General features: G+C 44.9%; 1 protein-coding gene across 1 annotated transcript in view; it reads right to left on the minus strand.

Moving 5' to 3' along the window:
* The window catches only part of KIT (KIT proto-oncogene, receptor tyrosine kinase), a 109,734-nt gene extending 97,133 nt beyond the window's left edge, over positions 1-12,601 (minus strand). The window contains exon 1 of the mRNA XM_032224279.1: positions 12,487-12,601. Within this exon, the coding sequence (XP_032080170.1) occupies positions 12,487-12,544 (58 nt within the window). The 5' untranslated portion in view covers positions 12,545-12,601. The remainder of the gene's footprint in view (positions 1-12,486) is intronic.
* Positions 12,602-19,241: the final 6,640 nt, after the last annotated feature.

The following is a 19,241-nucleotide window of genomic DNA, read 5'->3' on the forward strand; positions in this document are numbered from 1 at the left end:
GAATTCAGAAAATTAAGAAGTGGGAAACATTATTTTGGGGGGAAAAAAGGAAAATCCTGAAGATGATGTGAGAATAACTATATTTCAATAAACCATGAACTGCATATTGTGTGTGTGTGTGTGTTTTAAAAAAAAGAAAGAAAGGTTCCTTTCAGGATATTGGAGATAATTTCCTCTTGTCCTTTCAGAATTGCTAAAAGAGACTTGAGGAAGTGAGTCAAAGTCCTGGAAGATGTTTGTACTATATTATCAAGAAAAACAACATCTGTAAAACGGCATGCAAATATAAAGAATAAGGCTGCATGGGATGGAGAACTGAAAATTACAGAAATAGAAGGAAAAGATCTACTTATAAATAAAGTAGTTTATTGTGCAAATATTAATCACAGTTATCTGAAATAAAATTTCAGGGGTGCTCTGAATTTGTAGGCACATTCTTCACTCTGAGATATGAACATTTCCGTTCATAAAATGCTTTCTGCGAAAAGTCCATTGATCTATGAATTAATATTCCAATATGAGACTATCAGGAATGCAATCCCCTTGACTTAGAGCTGGAAGCCAAAACAGAGGAATGTAAACTTGTATGAAATACTGTCTTTTTTTTAATAAAAGGGATGAAAAATGCCAGATTTGATTTAAATTATTCCAAATATTTCGGTACAGCTGAAGCTTTTACTATTTATTTATGAAAGTATTTGTGCTGTGACTTCTGATTCTACATCTGCACATACCTTTATAAATCACACTGAATTCAACAGCATTGACTTTTGAGCTGGGCAAGATAATATAGCTGTTTTTAATACACACGCGCACACACACACAAATGGGAGAGGAAGAGTGTGTTTGTGTGCGCATGCTTTTATAGGACTCACAAGAAAAGTAGATTCTACAGATCTACAGATAGCCAATCATTTTTTATCAAATGTGCCAAATGATACATCCAATATCTATGATAGGAAATTCCTATAAATGCTGTCCTATATACATACTGTACTGTACTGTACCTATGACACCACATTGTGACTGCGTGAAACCACATTGCTTTGCTTCTTCAGGTGTCTGATCACTGAACTGAAGCAGTGTCAGGATGCAGAAATGTGTACAGGTGTATAGGGATGGATGGATGGATGGATGGATGGACGGACAAATGGACGGACATGCCTTCTAACATATTTGCCTATTCTACGTTCGGTGGTTTTTGAGATTTAACTTGAAAGGACTTTTCTGAAATCAATAGGACTACTGGATTATTGGATGGATGCATGAATGGATGGACGGACAGACGGACATGCCTTCTAAGATACTTGCCTATTCTAGTGTTAGGTGGTGTTTGAGATTTAACTTGAAAGATATTTTTTCTGAAATCAATAGGACTATTGGATGGATGGATGGATGGATGGATGGATGGATGCATGCATGGACAGACAGAAGGATGGATGGACATGCCTTCTAAGATACTTGTCTATTCTAGTGTTCGGTGGTTTTTGAGATTTAACTTGAAAGGACTTTTCTGAAATCAATAGGACTACTGGATTATTGGATGGATGCATGGATGGATGGATGGATGGATGGATGGATGGATGGATGGATGGACTGATGGACGTGCCTTCTAACATACTTGCCTATTCTACATTCTGTGCTTTTTGAGATTTAACTTGAAAGATATTTTTTCTGAAATCAATAGGACTATTGGATGGATGGATGGATGGATGGATGGATGGATGGATGGATGGATGGATGGATGGACGGACGGACGGACGGACGGACAGACAGACATGCCTTCTAAGGTACTTGCCTATTCTACATTCTGTGGTTCTTGAGATTTAACTTGAAAGGACTTTTCTGAAATCAATAGGACTATTGGATTATTGGATGGATTTAACTTGAAAGAGGGATTTTCTGAAATTAATAGGATTATTGGATGGATGGTTTTAACTTGAAAGAGGGATTTTCTGAAATTAATAGGATTATGGGATGGATGTATGTAGCATGTGTATATATGCCTTATGTATGTGTATGGGTAGAATATATACTTTCTTCTGAGATCAGCCAAACATAATTTCATTTTTAATGCGTGCCAGTGTGCTCACAATAAAAAAAATGACAGTAAAGGTTATCTTATCTGTTCAGCCACTTCATATCAGCAGAAATTACTTTGGTTCTTAGGCATGGAAGCCAACAAAGAAGCCACTCTGTCTGAGACCATAGCTACAAAGAAGAGCATCACTTTGCATGACATCGCCGCAGAGTCTTGTTAAAGATCAATGAAGCGTCAACTTTCCTAGAAGAGTTTAAGATGCACCTGAAAGTCAGTAGCACTTTAGTCTGCAGAATTGCACTGAAGGGGTGATTGATGAAAGTAAAAGCCTCGGAGGCTTCACAGAGGCTTACTATAGGTGTAACCACATTTTAAAAACACCAACTTGAAACAATCACATCCCCCATTTCTCTGCCAAGACCTTGATTTCTCTCAGTTCTGAATTTGCATGCCATTCACTTACTTCCACAAACTCTATATAAATACAGGTTGTCAACGTAACCACAATTGAGCCAAAATGTATGTGACTAAACGAGGACAGTTGTTAAGTGAATTTTGCCACATTTTATGACCTTTCTTGCCACGGTTGTTAACTGAATTATTGCAGCTGTTAAATTAGTCACTTCCCTGTTGACTTTACTCGCAAGAAGTTTGCAAAAGGAGGTCCCTGCAACCGACATAAGCATGAACCAGTTGCCAAGCATTTGAACTTTAATCACATGACCATGGAAGATGCTGCAATGGTCGTAAAGTGTGAAAAAAGTGGTTGTAAGTACCTTTTGTTAAGTGCTGTCGAAACTCTGAATGGGCACTAAATGAACTGTGTATTTCACAGGAAGGCTTCATCGGAAGTTCTATCAGATGCTGATTCTCCTCAATTGCAAAGAGTGAAGCCAAACAGCAAACCAAGAACTTAAAACTTCATGTAAATGTCTGACTTATATTTGCATAGGTAGAGATCTATTAGAGATGGGGAGGGATTCAGCCAGTTCGCACCGGTTTGGGCGAATTGGTGCCTTCAATGACTGGCTGGCCCCGCCCACCCAGGAGTCTCCACGCGGCCCATTCATCATGCCATGTAAGTGCAGAGCCCGCGCGGAGGCTCTGGGAGGATGAAAAATGGGTCTCCCCGAAATCCAGAAACAGACGTGTTTCTGGGCTCCAAAGGACTTCCGGAGCCCCAGGAGGCCATTTTCACACTCCTCGAGGCTTGAGGAAAGCCTCTGGAGCCTGGGGAGGGTACAAATGGGCCTACCAGAAGTACTGGATGTCTGAAAACGGGCCCGTTTCCAGCCTCTGGAGCCTGGGGGAGGCTGTTTTCGCCCTCCCGGAGTCTCGGGGAAAGCCTCCAGAGCCTGGGGAGGGCAAAAACTCCCCCCCCCGCCATGGTGCAGGAGGCTGAGTAGGCCACACCCACCCAGCCACCGGCAGAGAACCGGTTGCTAACATTTTTCAATCCCACCCCTGGTAAGAGCCGAGGTGGCGCAGTGGTTAGGGTGCAGTACTGCAGCCACTTCAACTGACTGCAGTTCTGCAGCTCAGCGGTTCAAATCTCACCAGGCTCAGGGTTGACTCAGCCTTCCATCCTTCCGAGGTGGGTAAAATGAGGACCCGGATTGTTGTTGGGGGCAATATGCCAACTCTGTAAACCGCTTAGAGAGGGCTGAAAGCCCTATGAAGCGGTATATAAGTCTAACTGCTATTGCTATAGTGCTATAAGAGCAGTGCATCTCTCTCTTTGGAGAGACCCTTTGGAACGAACTCCCCGTGGAGATTCGCACCCTCTCCACCGTCCAGGCCTTCCGCACAGCCCTTAAGAACTGGCTCGCCCGTCAGGCCTGGGGATAAAGATAGTTACCCCTCCCGAATGATGAATGTATGTTGTTTACTATTTTATTATATGTTTCTATCTTAATGTCTGTATTCCCCTTCCCCGATTTTATGTGAGCCGCCCTGAGTCCCCTCAGGGAAAAGGGCGGCCTACAAATATTAATAAAATCACTAAAAAAAAAAAAAATCACTCTCAAATTCGTGCTTCCCAGTATTAATAAATTAATCCCGTGTGTGTCTCTCTCAGCAAAAACAAAAGTGGTACTCAAAAGTCACCCAATGTCAGTATGCAATGTAAACAAAGAATAGAAGGCAGGAATAACCACTCCAATAAACTCTAGTATAGTGGAATAATGAGTACATTAATGAGTTTTCTTCTTCCAAAGAAGCTATTAAGTCTGGACATGTTTTCCCAAGTTTTCCTTAAGATAATATTCTATCAAGAAATTATAAGGTAGCTAATCTTCCTCTGGAAAATAATCAGATATCTCTAATGCATCCAAACTAAGGCTCAATTTCATCTTTCTAATAGGCTATTATCAGTGGACATAGTGGTAATAATGTTCTTCAGGAAAATATTCTGAAACGCATTAAAAACAGATTCCAGGAAAACCTCTGGAGCTTTCACCATGAATAGGGAAGGAAAGACCAAACGGAAAGAATCATCTACAGATCTTATTTTCTTTCATGAATTGGCACAAAATGTTGCAAGCATAGACAAAGTTCCATCTTCTCTTTGTAGCCTCCCCTTCTTTCTCAGGCAATACTACATCTTCCCAATGATTGTCCAAGGAAATAAAATTTGCATTCCACCTGAATATAGGCTGCATAAACAGAGGGACAGAATCAAGATCAGGTGGAGTGTTAATATCACTTTATAGTGACGTGGTAAGGCCACACTTGGAATACTGCATCCAGTTTTGGTTGCCACGATGTAAATAAGATGTGGAGACTCTAAAAAGAGTGCAGAGAAGAGCAACAAGGATGATTAGGGGAGAGGTGGGGTGTTAGGGGGAGGGGGGATATATAGTATGTGTTAGATTTTAAAGTAACGCGACTGCACTTGTATACTGTTGCTCTTTAATTTCACTGTAAAAATAGGACAAGCTGAATATATTAATAGATAGTAGAAATACACCGAAGGGGGGAATAGAGGGATAGAAGAAAGAGGGGTAGAGAGGGTGGGAGAGAGGACTGGAGGGAGGGTGAGAAGGAAGGGAGGGAGTGTACTGGGAGAGAGGAGTGGTAGAGGGGGAGGGGAAGTAGGGTAGAGGGGAATGTTGGACGGAAGATGGAAAGTTGGAGGGGGGCGAAAGAAATGGTGTATGGAGGGTCGAAGAGGTACATTGGGTTTCTATTTTGGGGGGAATTGTTGACAAGAGGAATGGCTATGTTTATTGTTTAATGTTATATGGCCCTGGTTATGCACAGTATATATGTGACTGTATGAAATGAAAATGGAAAATAAAAACACATTTACAGAGGGGGAAAAAAGGATGATTAGGGGACTGGGGGCTAAAACATATAAAGAATGTTTTCAGGAACTGGGTATATCTAGTTTAGTGAAAAGAAGGACTAGGGGAGAAATGATAGCAATAGCAATAGCAGTTAGACTTATATACTGCTTCATAGGGCTTTCAGCCCTCTCTAAGCGGTTTACAGAGTCAGCATATCGCCCCCACAGTCTGGGTCCTCATTTCACCCACCTCGGAAGGATGGAAGGCTGAGTCAACCTTGAGCCGGTGAGATTAGAACCGCCGAACTGCAGATAACAGTCAGCTGAAGTGGCCTGCAGTACTGCACCCTAACCACTGCGCCACCTCGGCTCTGAATAGCAGTGTTCCAATATTTGAGGGGCCCCTATAAAGACGAGGGGGGGTCAAACTATTCTCCAAAGCACCTGAGGGCAGGACAAGAAGCAACGGATGGAAACTAATCAAGGAGAGAAGCAACAAGAACCAAGGAGAAATTTCTAGACAGTGAGAACAATTAACCAATTGCCTTCAAAAGTTGTGGGTACTCGCTCACTGAGGCTTTTAAGAAGAGACTGGACAGCCACTTGTCTGAAATGGTATAAGGTCTCCTGCTTGTGCAGGGGGCTGGACTAGAAGATCTCTAAAGTCCCTGTCAACACCAGGATTCTTAGATAAAGGCAATGGAAGGATTCCAGAAATTTTAGTCCCAAACACACTCTGAAAGGCTTAATTTGGGGGAATAGTATCTACGTCCTAATTGATATAATTTCACGCCTATTTCTCAGACAATATCCAAGCTTTCAAATAATCCTAAACCATAATATGGCACGCTGTTTTAACACAAATACATGAACCCCACTATTGTGGCTTATTAAACAAATGCATTCTGAGTTAACACTATGTATGAACGCAGCTACTCAGCTAGTATGAGAACTGAATCAAACTGTGGTACAACTGTGGAATCAAACCGAGGAACCAGCAGTTGTAAAAGGAGACAGAGAGAGAGAGAGACAGACAGACAGACAGACAGACAGACAGAGACAGAGAGAGAGTGAGAGAGAGTGGGGGAGAGAGAGAGAGAGAGAGAGAGAGAGAGAGAGATTATGTACACAACAGGAACATTTTCTTTCAGAGATTCTATTATTCAAAGCGGGGAAAACATTGCACCCCAAGATCAGAAAAGGGCCAATGTCTTTAAAAACACCTTTCATGAATGCCTGATTTCATATGAACTTATGTAGGCTTAGCTCCTTCGGATTCTTATTCTGGATTTGACTTCCACCAGCAGTTGCTATAGCAGCCTCCTTTCAAAGACCAGATGTCAATTGTAATCTACTAAGAGCAACTTGCTCTAGTACACCAGATTTTCAGGGCTCACCTGACTGCCGGGGGGGGGGGGGTAGTACTGTTTCGAAAGACTTTCAAGAAGCAACATAGGGGTGTCTGTCACCTTATCTGCGAACTCCACTATCAGCAACCCCGTATTTCTCCAGCTACCTCTGAGTTGCACAGATACTTCGTTCATTGCTATATTATTATTTTTCCGGTTTAAAATATTTATTTTCGTTTCCATAATATATAATCACATGTATATTATTACATAGACAATATCATGTTGTAAGAGAGGACAATATACATGTGCAACCATGCTACTTTAAAATCAAACCTGGAATAGTTCCCCCCCCCACCCCCCGAGCCCCCACTACCTACCCCCCCCCCGACTTCCCAGAACCTGTTCATTGCTATTTTTTTTCTCCAAAAGGAGCATAACATTTTATTTATGTGTTTGTTTCTCAAGTGTGTATAAGATAATAGATATAAGTACATATAAGGTTATGAATACATGAAATGGAACGAATAGATGGAGACAGTAGGACAGGGACGGTAGGCACGCTGATGCGCTTAAGCACGCCTCTTGCAGACCTCTTAGGAATGGGGTGAACTCAGCAGTAGAGAGTTTGAGACTGAAGTTGAGGGTTTGAGGATATAACAACAGAGTCGGGTAGAGGATTCCAGGCGTTGACCACTCTGTTGCTGAAGTCGTATTTTCTGCAACTAAGTTTGGAGCGGTTTACCTTGTGTTTGTATCTATTGTTTGCCCATGCGTTGTTATGGTTGAAGTTTTCGATTGCCCCTGGAAGCTAATAAGCAGAGAACGATTTAGATTGTCTTCTGCCCCACAGAGATAGAATGGCTCGTAAACTTATTTGGACCCCATCCAAACAATGGCTAGCACTGCTCAATACAGCTTTGCCTGCAACTAGTATCTCTCAAGATATCTACATGTGAATCCAAAGGGTTTCCACTGCAGATACAAGAACCAAAGTTCTTGACCAACATTCTCTCTTCGCTGTGGGCCTAATATATGTATAATTTTCACCTACGGTGGATCTTTTGGAGGAACGCGGTGGCTCAGTGGCTAAGACGCTGAGCTTGTCGATCAGAAAGGTCGGCAGTTCGCCGGTTCGAATCCCTAGCGCCACGTAACGGAGTGAGTTCCCGTTACTTGTCCCAGCTTCTGCCAACCTAGCAGTTCGAAAGCACGTAAAAGTGTGAGTAGAAAAATAGGAACCACCTTTGGTGGGAAGGGAACAGCGTTCGGTGCTCCTTCGGCATTTAGTCATGCCGGCCACATGACCACGGAGACATCTTTGGACAGCGCTGGCTCTTCGGCTTTGAAACGGAGACGAGCACCGCCCCCTAGAGGCGGGAACGACTAGCACATATGTGCGAGGGAAACATTTACTTTTACTTTGATTCAATCTTGGTTCAATTGAGGGCCCGAGTAATACTTTTTTTTTCTTCAAACCTGAAGCACCGGGCAGCCCTGATTTTATTCAGATTCGAAGGGGAAAAGCATTTGAGACCACGGGGAGCTCTCAGGAAGCACCTGCCTGCAATTCCTTCAAGCAGCTGCAACTTGTTCCTGTCCCCTCTCCAATGATGCAGCACAATCCTGGGAAAGGATGCGTTTGGCTTAAGGAGTTGGGAGACGTTTAGCATATCCGCATCCTATCACTTCAAAACCTTTTGACCACGAGCCATTGCACAACCCTCATGAAGCATTCACTGCCTTCACAAGCAACTTGATACTTCCGCAGCTCAAACTTTATGATACCGCAATTCCTAAAAACGGCAAATGAATTGGTGCGATCCACACAACATCAGGGGGCCCCAACCCAAGGTCCGTGGACCGGCACCAGCCCGTGGCGTGCCAGAAGCCGGGGCGCACAAACAAGCGAAGCCCCATCCAAGCGGGATGCAGACAGCACTGCATAGCCTGATTAGCGCAAGCAACTGATGTTCCGTTGGATCGGCCTCCCAACCGCCAGCTCTTTCAGGCCGCAGGGATTGGCATTGCTTAGGGCCGCCTCCACGCGCCCCGTTTTCAGCTTCTGCACCCCGTTTTTGGCCTCTGTGCACCCTCTTTTCAGCCTCCATGCGTCCCATTCCCTGCCCATTCCGATCCCCAAAATGGGGCGCATGTAGGCCAAAAATGGGATGTGGAGGCCGAAAATGGGGGCGCGCAGAGGCGGCAATAGGGAATCCCTGCAGACCTGACAATCAGCTGATTGCGCTAATCAGGCTTGTTTTCCCATACCCAATTCCTGCAACCGTTCTTCATATGTTTTAGCCTCCAGGCCTGTAATCATTTTTGTTGCTCTTCTCTGCACTCTTTCCAGAGTCTCTTTTTCGCATTGGGGTGACTCATAGTTTTAGTGTCTCTTCCCAACGTACAAACGAGCTTCATGAAGGTGTCCAAAAGTAGGTACTCAATGCGGTGGTCCCAATGAACTGAGCAGAAACGTCTCTGTGAGCCGAGACCAACCTGAGGCCAGGTAAATCCCCAGAACCATTCATGGGTCTTTCCACATTGGAAATTGAACTATCCAGCCCCATTCGAGGTTACGGCTGTTGTAGTATTTTAATGCTTTGTTTAAATTGTTTGTTTTTATTTTATTTTTATATCCCCTCCCTTTTTATTGTAAGCCGCCCTGAGTCTCTCGGGAATAGGGCAGCATACAAACCTAATAAATGAAATGAAATGAAATGCAGAATGAAGAAAATAAGTTACAAATCCTGTAGCCGCCATTATGTGCGTTTTTCATGGCTGTTAAAAAAAAATGTTTTTACACTCTCTTTACACCACAAAAACCTGATGTGGTGATATGTGGGCCCCCAGCCCACTCCTGGACAAAGAGATTGGTACTCCTGCCTTCTGAAGAAGCATAAATCAGCGGAAAAGGAGAGAGAGAACTTGCAAAGGCTTATCAGCAAAAGCAACTTTACAACAGAAGTGGCAAATGAGAATAATTATGATTAACATCTCCTCTCAGTGGCAAATTCTGAAACTGCAGTTACATATCCCACAACCCACGCACCATCCATCAAAAACCATACCTTTAGCTACTATACCTTTGAATGAGTATGGTATTTTTAAGGAGCCTGTCAGAATGTTCCAACGTTAATATTTTGGAAATAAAACCAACGAAGGTCTGCAAAGTCATTGCAGAATTGTCTTTTAGGCAGGTCACTTAGAAAGTAGAACGGAGAGGCGCAGGGCGCATAATGGTGATTGGAGCACCAAGCGCAACAGTACACCGAGTGCGCCTAGGAGCTTTTGTAAAGCTGTATATATGTCCAAAGTCATTCCAATTATTCCTTTTTTATTTCTATGGCTAAATTTTATTTGCAGTGATTGTTGAAGGAAGTTAATTATTGGAGGGGAGAAAACCCCAACAATTTCACTGCGCTGGAACTAAAATAATTGTGCTTTATGGGACTTCAGACCAACATTCAATACAGTGTTTTTTTTAAAAAAAGTTACCTTGGAGTAATGCATGGTTGCATGGTTAAAGAGCAACATAGCTAACCAATCTATCAAACAATGGATTATAATAATAAATTTTAAAAATAACCGAGAGGAAGAGTGGTCTAATCTATCGAGCCAGGGAGCAATAAGAACAATTTAAACATACTGCATTTTGGCCCCCAGCAGTGATTAGCATCCAACTATTGTCCTATGGGGTTCCCTTTCAACCTACACAAGTTTGAGAAGACAAGCTCAAAAATCTGTTTCTCATGTGAATCTGCAGGATTAATTGTGCATGGGGGGGATGACAAGATTTTTAAACAGCATCCAGAAAGATAGTCTAAATCCACGCAAATTACTACCTCAATTCACTACAGTGTTGGTGTAACTGATCATTTTGCAAAGGTTAATCCCAAAAAAAAAACCTTGCAAAAATCAAGGAAGATGTATAGTTAGTTCACCTCAATTTTTTATGGCGGTCTCTCTGGGACCTTGAAAGGCAAGGGTTTTTTTTTCTGCGTCCATTCTCTCTTAAATAATGCCATCCCATCTCTATTTTCCTACTGGGGCTACCCAACTCACAGACTTTGAAAATATTGCTGCTGATTTCAAACCAGCTCCCCTTAAATTGTGCAGCGCAATCCTAGAGACAAATCTTGAGAATTACCCCCCATTAAGGGAGGACAGGACGGTAAAGATATAGGTTATGCATTTTAAAAGAGTTTTCAGCAGAGCAGTAAAGCTACGCACTTTATATTTGGGTGAAAATAGCACAAAATTCAGCTGAAGCTAAACTCCGGTCCTTTGCACATTAATATCCAATGAAATAAAGGGAACGCGAAGCTTAGTAGACAAGCGTAGATTGAAGGGACATGATGGAGCTACGCAGTCCCTACACATTTTCCATGGAAGCTGCGGGTGGGTGTTCCTCCACGTTTTCAGATCCCTGGGAAAAAGCAGCCGGCCGGTTCGATTCAAGGAGGCGCCGATTTGACGACTCCAAGCCCGACGCTTATCCAACCTCCCTCGAAGTCGCTGGAAAGGAACTTTCAAAGGAGCGCAACGGCGGCGGAGCGGGGGGAGAAGGCAAACTTCCACCTCCGGCCTCGCAATCGCAGCCTTAAGGGGGTTTGGGGGAGCGGAACGGTAAAAGAAACGCGCACCTCGAGCGTGGATCTGGGAACTTCGCTCCTAGTTAAGACCTAGCTTAGAAACGCAGCATTTGTGAATGGAGGGGAGGGGGGAGGGAGGGGGAGAGAGGAAAGAGAGAGACGGGGGGGTGAGAGAGAGAGAAAGGGAGAGGGAAAGAGAGGGAGAAGGAGAGAGAGGAGGGGAAGAAAGAGAGAGGGAGAGGGAGAAAAAGAAAGGGAGAGAAAAAATGGGAGAGAAAGAGAGAGGTAGAGAGAAAGAAATGGGGAGAAAAAGAATGGGAGAGGTAAAGAGAAAGGGGGGAGAGAGAAAGAGGGAGAAAGAAAGAGAAAGGAATGGGAGAGAAAGAGGGAGCAGTAAAGAGAGAGGGAGAGAAAGAAGGTAAAGAGAGAAAGAAAGGGGGAGAGAGAGAGAAATAGAGAAAGAAAGGGAGAAAGAAAGGGCCAGAGAGAAAGAGGGAAAGAGAGTGAGAAAGAGAGTGAGAGAGAAAGAAATCGGGAGAAAGAGGGAGAGAGGTAAAGCGAGAGAAAGAGGGAGGGAGAAGGGAGAAAGAAAGGGGCATAGAGAAAGAGGGAGAGGTAAAGAGAGAGTGAGAAAGAGGAGAGAGAAAGAGAGGGGGGAGAAAGGGGGAGAAAGGGAGAGATAGAAAGGGAGAAAGAAAGGAAGAGAGAAAGAGAAAGAAAGGGGACAGAAAAAGGAGAGAAAGGGAGAGATAGAAAGGGAGAAAGAAAGGGGAAGAGAGAAAGAGGGAGAGGGAGAGAGAGAGCGAAAGAAAGAGGGGAGGAGAGAAAGAGGTAGAATCAATCCGCCACGCAACAGCGAATCCACGGAAAAGCAGCGAACAACTGACCGATTTCCAGCTAAACTCGCGCGGGGGAAATTCGCCGCTTTCCCAGCTGAGCTGCCGCCGCTTCTCTTGCCTTCCCCTCGACCTCCGCCACCCCGCTTCACCTGAGGCCGGCGGGTGGGGGGGGGGAGGCGAGGGGGGAGAGACTGCATTCCCACGGCCTCTCAGGCTCGCTGTGCCCGGGGCCGTTCCGTCCATCCTCGGAGTGGGGGGGGGGGGAGAGAGAAACGACCAAACCCTGCGCGGTTCTCCTCCGCTCGGCGGTTTCCAGGTAAGCGCCGCGAGCGAGTTCCCCGCCCGCCGCCGCCGCCACAGCCGCTCGGTTGCTCACCTGTTGATGCGCTCAGGAGCGCCAGCCAAGCCAGTCCGAGCGCCCAGCGGCCTCCCATCGCGGGGCTCTCCGAGCGGGGGGAAAGTCCCTCCGGGGTGACCTTCTCGGGCGAAGCCTCCCGCCTCACCTAAGAGGAGCCAGGCGCAACACACGCGACTCAGCCCCGCGCGCGGAGAGTTTCCCCCTCCCGCCCCCTCCTCCTCCTCCTCCTCCGGCCACGCCTCTGCCCCTCCCTCTCCGGAAAGCCCACTGGCTCCGCCAGGCCAGATTCACGCGGAGGGGGGGGGGAGGACTTTGGGGAGGGGGGAGCAGGAGGGGGAGGGCTTGGCGGGAACCCCCGGAGGGGCCGCTTGGGGCGTCTGAAGCGCGTTAAGCGAACTTCCATCGTTTGGTTTCCTCGGGGGGAGTATTTGGGGGGAGGGGGGAGAGGAGAAACCCCCCCCCCGCCCCAGAAATAAAGAGTTTAATTCCACATGGTCCTCAACTGACCACAGTTGGTTCGAAGCAGTATTACAGCATCCCTGGGTAGGGGAATTCTGGCCATTTTTCACACTTATGGCCATTTTTCACACTTATGACCATTTTTCACATGGCCGTTTTTCACGCTTATGGTCATTTTTCATGCTTATGACCATTTTTCTTGCTTATGACCATTTTTCACATGGCCATTTTTCACGCTTATGGTCGTTTTTCACACTTATGACCATTTTTCACACTTGTGACCATTTTTCACATGGCCGTTTTTCACGCTTATGGTCGTTTTTCACGCTTATGGCCATTTTTCATGCTTATGACCATTTTTCACATGGCCATTTTTCACACTTATGGTCGTTTTTCACACTTATGGCCGTTTTTCATGCTTATGACCATTTTTCACGTGGCCATTTTTCACGCTTATAGCAGTTAGACTTATATACCGCTTCATAGGGCTTTCAGCCCTCTCTAAGCGGTTTACAGAGTCAGCATGTCGCCCCCAACAACAATCCGGGTCCTCATTTTACCCACCTCGGAAGGATGGAAGGCTGAGTCAACCCTGAGCCGGTGAGATTTGAACAGCCGAACTGCAGAACTGCAGTCAGCTGAAGTAGCCTGCAGTGCTGCATTTAACCACTGTGCCACCTCGGCTCCCTATGGCCGTTTTTCACATTTATGGTCATTTTTCATGCTTATGTTTTTCACACATTTTTTACAACCGTTGATGCCCACCGTCAGTGATCAAAGTTCAGACTCTTGGCTCGGTCGCAGTGTTGTGTGCCCCCCCCCCCGTGGGGGGCCCTGATCCCCTTTTTCCCACCACCTAATAAAATCAATGGGGAAGACAGATTCACTTAGCAACCGTGCTAAGGTAACAACGGCAGCGATTCACTTGACGATTGTGGCAAGAGAGGTTGTAAAATGGGTGCAAAGCGATCTCAAATGCCTCGCTTAGCAACATACATTTTGGGCTCAACTGTGGTCGTAAGTCAAGGACTAGAGTCATCACATTCGAGTATAGGTAGTCGTTCACGTACAACAGTTCGTTTCGTTACAACAAAGTGATTCGTGATCATTTTTCACCATGGCCCGTGGTCACGCGATCAAAATTCAGAATGTTTGCCACAACTGACTCATATTTATGACGGTTGCAGGGTCCCGGGGTCACGTGATCCGCTTTTGTGACCTTCCAACAAGCCAAGTCAATGGGGGAAGCCAGACTGACTTAACAAACTTAGCATTTGCGGCGATTCACTTAACAACATTGGCGAGAAAGGTAGTCAAACGGGGCAAAACTCACTTAACAAACGTCTCCCTTAGCAACATGAATCTGAAGCTCAGTTGTTTAGTTTACATTATGGTCGCTGCACATGGTACCACGAAATCAAATGCCTTCTTCAGTGTACATTATAACTATAAAAATAAAAAACACAAACATACATCCTTTACATGCTACATAATTGAAATTGAAAACCCTCATTATTGCACTATACTGTAGAATTCAGTGTGGTTACTGCCCTGGGATAGAAGCTGTTTTTCAGCCTTTAAAAAAAAGGCTGAAAAAAAGGCTTGTGGTCATTAGTCAAGGAATACCTGTATTGCATTACAGCCTTTTACTGGGGAAAAAAACACACCCTTACCTGTGCTTAAAACTATCACGTCAGTTTGCCAATAATGCGTGGGGAGCACCTGGCTGAATTCATGCAGTGAAGTGGTTGTGCATCGCAGCTTTCCTCTTGGGAGTGTTCCCCCCCTCCTTGCCAAAGAAATGCAAGACCAACATTTGACCTCATCTTCTCTCCCCCCAGGCTGTTTGAGCAAGTAAACATCAAGGCAAAAGAAGAGAATCCATGAGTCTCTTTTGCAGGATAGGTTTTTGAAATTAGCCTAATTTGGCTGTATTGGCAGGAATTTGCACTAAAATTGCACTGACTAATTTTTGCCTTGATGCCCAGAATATGGAAACCCAGCTTAAAGACTATATGAAAACTTACTTATTTTATTTATTTAGTTAATTAGTTAGTTTGTCACTCGTGTATAAAAGGAAAAAGAATAAACATGAATAAGAGCACAGGAAATGGGTATAAAATAAATGGGGATATTAGGAGAGGGATGTTAAGCATGCTGGTGCGCTTATGCACACCCCTACTTATAATAATCTGAAGTGCTTATTAATAGAAAAAAAACATCTAAGTGTGGGCAATTAAGGCTTATATTGTAAACCTAAATACGGTCTACTTCATCGTATCCTGGTGTAAACTTCATAACATCCATCATCATTTCAATGTGGGCACTTTAGGCTACACTTTCATTGTCCTTTGAGTTCCGAGCTTTACTTCCAAAATAAAAGAATTGAAAAGTAAGCTGGAGAAAGAGTGAAAGAAGCAGGCAGGGTGAAATCTTTTTATTGTTACTGGGTTTTAAAAGTTATAGATTAATTTGACATTCACCAGCCCTGTGATTCTATGATTTTTATGCTCTCCTCCCAAGCTGCTCCATACAGAAGTAGATTCAGCTGAATTAAACCATAGAGGGTTGTAGCCATAATCAATTATAATGTGGCTTTCAAATTGTATGTCTAGGAATACTAGAAGAGGACTCCCCAACACTTTGGACCTCAGGGACCACTAAATTCATAATTTTAAATCCCGCGGACCACTAATATGATCTGTCTGGCTCGGTGGGCGTGGCTAGGTGATCATGTGACTGCATGGGTGTGGCCAAATCGATGCCACTCATATCAAGGGGCGCCTCGACAGCTTCTACTCGTCCCTCCCCTCCCAGCCACTCCTTGCTTGGGCCCCAACAGGAAGCAGGAGCTAAGCAGCCACCACGAGAAAGAGTTGGCAAAACAACTGGCTCGGTTCACATTGGATCTGACCGAGAAGGAGGCTCAGCAGAAGCACCTCACTGAGGACTACAAGCATAGGCTTTCCAAGGAGAGGGAAGACCTGCGGGAGTGCAAGGCCAGGTACCGGCGCCTGGAGGCTCAGCGGGCTGAGATGGTCAGCCAGTTCCAGGCCATGATGCAGTCCCACTGGAACAAAGCCCTCCAGCTCTTCGCCACCAGCGACACTTCCCTCCAGCCTTCGCCCAAAGCTCAGCATCAGGAGGCTGAAGCAGATCCCAAGTTGGAATTTCTTCCCCCCTCCGACCCACAGAAAAAGACCCCGAAAGGGGAGACTCTCTGCAGCAACACAAGCGTTCACTGCACGTATCCGGCCCAGGGGCCGTAGTTTGAGGACCCCTGATTTGGTGCAATATAAAAAAATGTAAATAATTTTTCTGCAGACCACCAAAATTTTCTTGTGGACCCTCAGTGGTCCACGGACCACCAGTTGGTGACCGCTGTACTATAGCAATAGCAGTAGCAGTTAGACTTATATACCGCTTTATAGGGCTTTCAGCCCTCTCTAAGCGGTTTACAGAGTCAGCATATTGCCCCCAACAACAATCCGGGTCCTCATTTTACCCACCTCGGAAGGATGGAAGGCTGAGTCAACCCTGAGCCGGTGAGATTTGAACAGCCGAACTGCAGAACTGCAGTCAGCTGAAGTAGCCTGCAATGCTGCATTTAACCACTGCGCCACCTCGGCACTATAGGCAATAGGATTCTACTCTTCCCATGTCTTCCTTCCATTACAACTTAGGATGGTTCTCTTGTTTTTGTCTTTGCCGCAAGTTATTTCATCTAAATTCTCGTACTTACGATGATTATTAGATTTTTACCTCTAGTACAGGTGACCGCTGCACTAGAGGAAATATGACCGGTTATCTGACATGATGGTGGCTCTTTCCTTATCATGTGCAGTATAGCAGGATTGTGCAGCCACACTGTTTGAAAGTTTTACTGTTCAGTAAAAAGGAGGCTGAACACCAAACAAACTGGCGCACCATGTGATTGCAAGCTAGGGTAGGTATTCTTAGCCCCTGGGCCTAATTTTGTACGCTGTCAGCGTGTGAATGGTTCACTTTTCTAACAAGAACCAATCTGTCACTCCCGGAGCAGCCCGGCGGCTCGTAAGGAGGAAGAAGGGATGAGAAAACAGATGGCCCAATGCAGGAAGCGGTGGAAGATCAGTGTTTCTCTCATGCATGGGTCACCTTTGTTCTGTGGGTACGTGCAAACCTTCAGGCGTAATCATTTTTTGGGGGGTGAGGTGGGGTGTCACGTAATGGACAAACCTGAAACTGGATCCAAAAGTTGATGGGAACATTTATTGTCTGTCTGACCTATTCTTTTTCCTCTTTCTAACATCCTCTTTCAAGAGACAGCGGATCTCCTGGGAAGTATTTCGAAATTGTATCAAGGAGGCCCACGTGAGGTCAACTTGAGGACTTCTCATGGCCCACTCTTGGCATATATTCTATTTTTTTTTTTCCTTCAAGGTGGCACAAATGGTGAGATGATGGGCCAAGTTGTTGTTGGTGGTTTTTTTTTCTTCAACATTCCAGTTTTTTAGGAAATGAGTGCCCAAGTTTGTAAATGTTAGGAATCAGAACTAAAGGATGAGGGACGAAGTCATATTGGGTATTCCACATTATTCCAAATTACCTCCACTAGACCGATTAGATCCCACAGATTAGGCCTCCTCCGAATTCCATCTGCCGGCCAGTGTCGACTGGCGACTACTCGGAGGAGAGCCTTCTCTGTGGCTGCTCCGACCCTCTGGAACGAACTCCCCGTGGAGATTCGAACCCTCACCACCCTCCAGGCCTTCCGCAAAGTCCTTAAAACCTGGCTGTTCCGACAGGCCTGGGGCTAAAGAACCGTTGCCCCCGTCTCGAATTGGTATGACTGTTGTGTTTTAATCATGCATTGTTTTTTTTATGTTGTTTTAAATTTTTGTTTGTATCCCCCCTTCCCTGGTTGAGTTGTGAGCCGCCCTGAGTCCCCTTCGGGGGGAAAAGGGCGGCATATAAATAAAATCAACATTCAACAAATCAACATTCAAATTTAACATTGCTAACTCCAAACGTGGGAAGTTGGAAGTCTCGGGAAGACAGCTGGGGCTCCCTCAGTCAAAATGCAACTCCTGAAGGGCAACAGCCCTTCTATCATCTCTCACTATGGCATGAATAAACACCTGGAATCAGTGGTAGGTTTCAAAAATTTTTAGAATGCTGGCTGGGAAATTCTGGGAGTTGAAGTCCGGACATCTTCAAGTTGCCAAGGTTGAGAAACACTCTGCTAAGTGAAATGTTTGTTAAGCAGAGTTGGCCCCATTTTACGACTTTTCTTGCCAGCGTTGTTAAGCGAATTGTTGCATTTGTTGAAGTTAGGAACACGGTTGTTAAGGGAATCTGGATTCCCCATTGACTTGGCTTGTCAGGAGGTCACAAAAGCGGATCACATGAAGACTGCAGCCGTCCTAAACTACTTGCCAAGCATCTGAATTTTGATCACATAAGGGTGGAAAACAGTCATAAGTCACATTTTTTCAGTGTTGTCGTAACTTGGAACGGTCACTAAATGAACTGTTGTAAGTCGAGGACTACCTGTAGTAAACAAATAAATCCATAATTTCCCCCAGGATGGGTCGGAAACCTTAAACACTCAAAGAGCCACAAAGGTCCTAACCGGAAGTCCCATGGTTCAATTTTGGAGCCAACCGGAAGTCTGGTTCCCCCACCAAAGAGTCTCCTCCTAGAGTGGCGTCTTTTTTCCTCTACCTGTCCTAATCGAAAGCCCTATCAATTGTGATGCCGACTGGCGACAGGGAGCCGCAGCAGAGGGTTGAAAGAGCCACATGCGGCTCCAGAGCCACAGTTTGCTGACCCTTGCCCCAGGACATGGAGAATCCATTGTTTCTGAGATTTTCTGTGCACAGTCCTAATTAATCTGCTTTGATTATTGATCTAAACATATATAAAACTGCAATCCGGGTAGGAATAGATTCTAGATGTTATGCTGCCCCTTTCTCTTTACGATTTCTATAAACTCTATCAGGAGGTCAGAAGAAAGCTGTAAAAACCTGGCTGTTCCGGCAGGCCTGGAACCTCACTGTTGAGGTCCAGCCCCGCTTAGAATGAATGTATGCGGTGTTGTGATTTTAAACTGTTTTTTCTCTCTCTCTTTTTTTTTTCTCTTTTTTTCTCTTTTTGTAAGCTGCCCGGAGTCCTTCGGGATTGGACGGCATATAAATTTAATAAATAAATAAATAAATAAATAAATAAATAGATAGATAGATAGATAGATAGATAGATAGATAGATAGATAAATAAGATGGACAGATATTTCCACATACTCACAACGCAGGATGAGTATAGGTAATCCTCGT

Source organism: Thamnophis elegans, chromosome 9 (genome assembly GCF_009769535.1).
Source record: "Thamnophis elegans isolate rThaEle1 chromosome 9, rThaEle1.pri, whole genome shotgun sequence".
In the NCBI taxonomy this organism is placed as follows: Eukaryota; Metazoa; Chordata; class Lepidosauria; order Squamata; family Colubridae; genus Thamnophis; species Thamnophis elegans.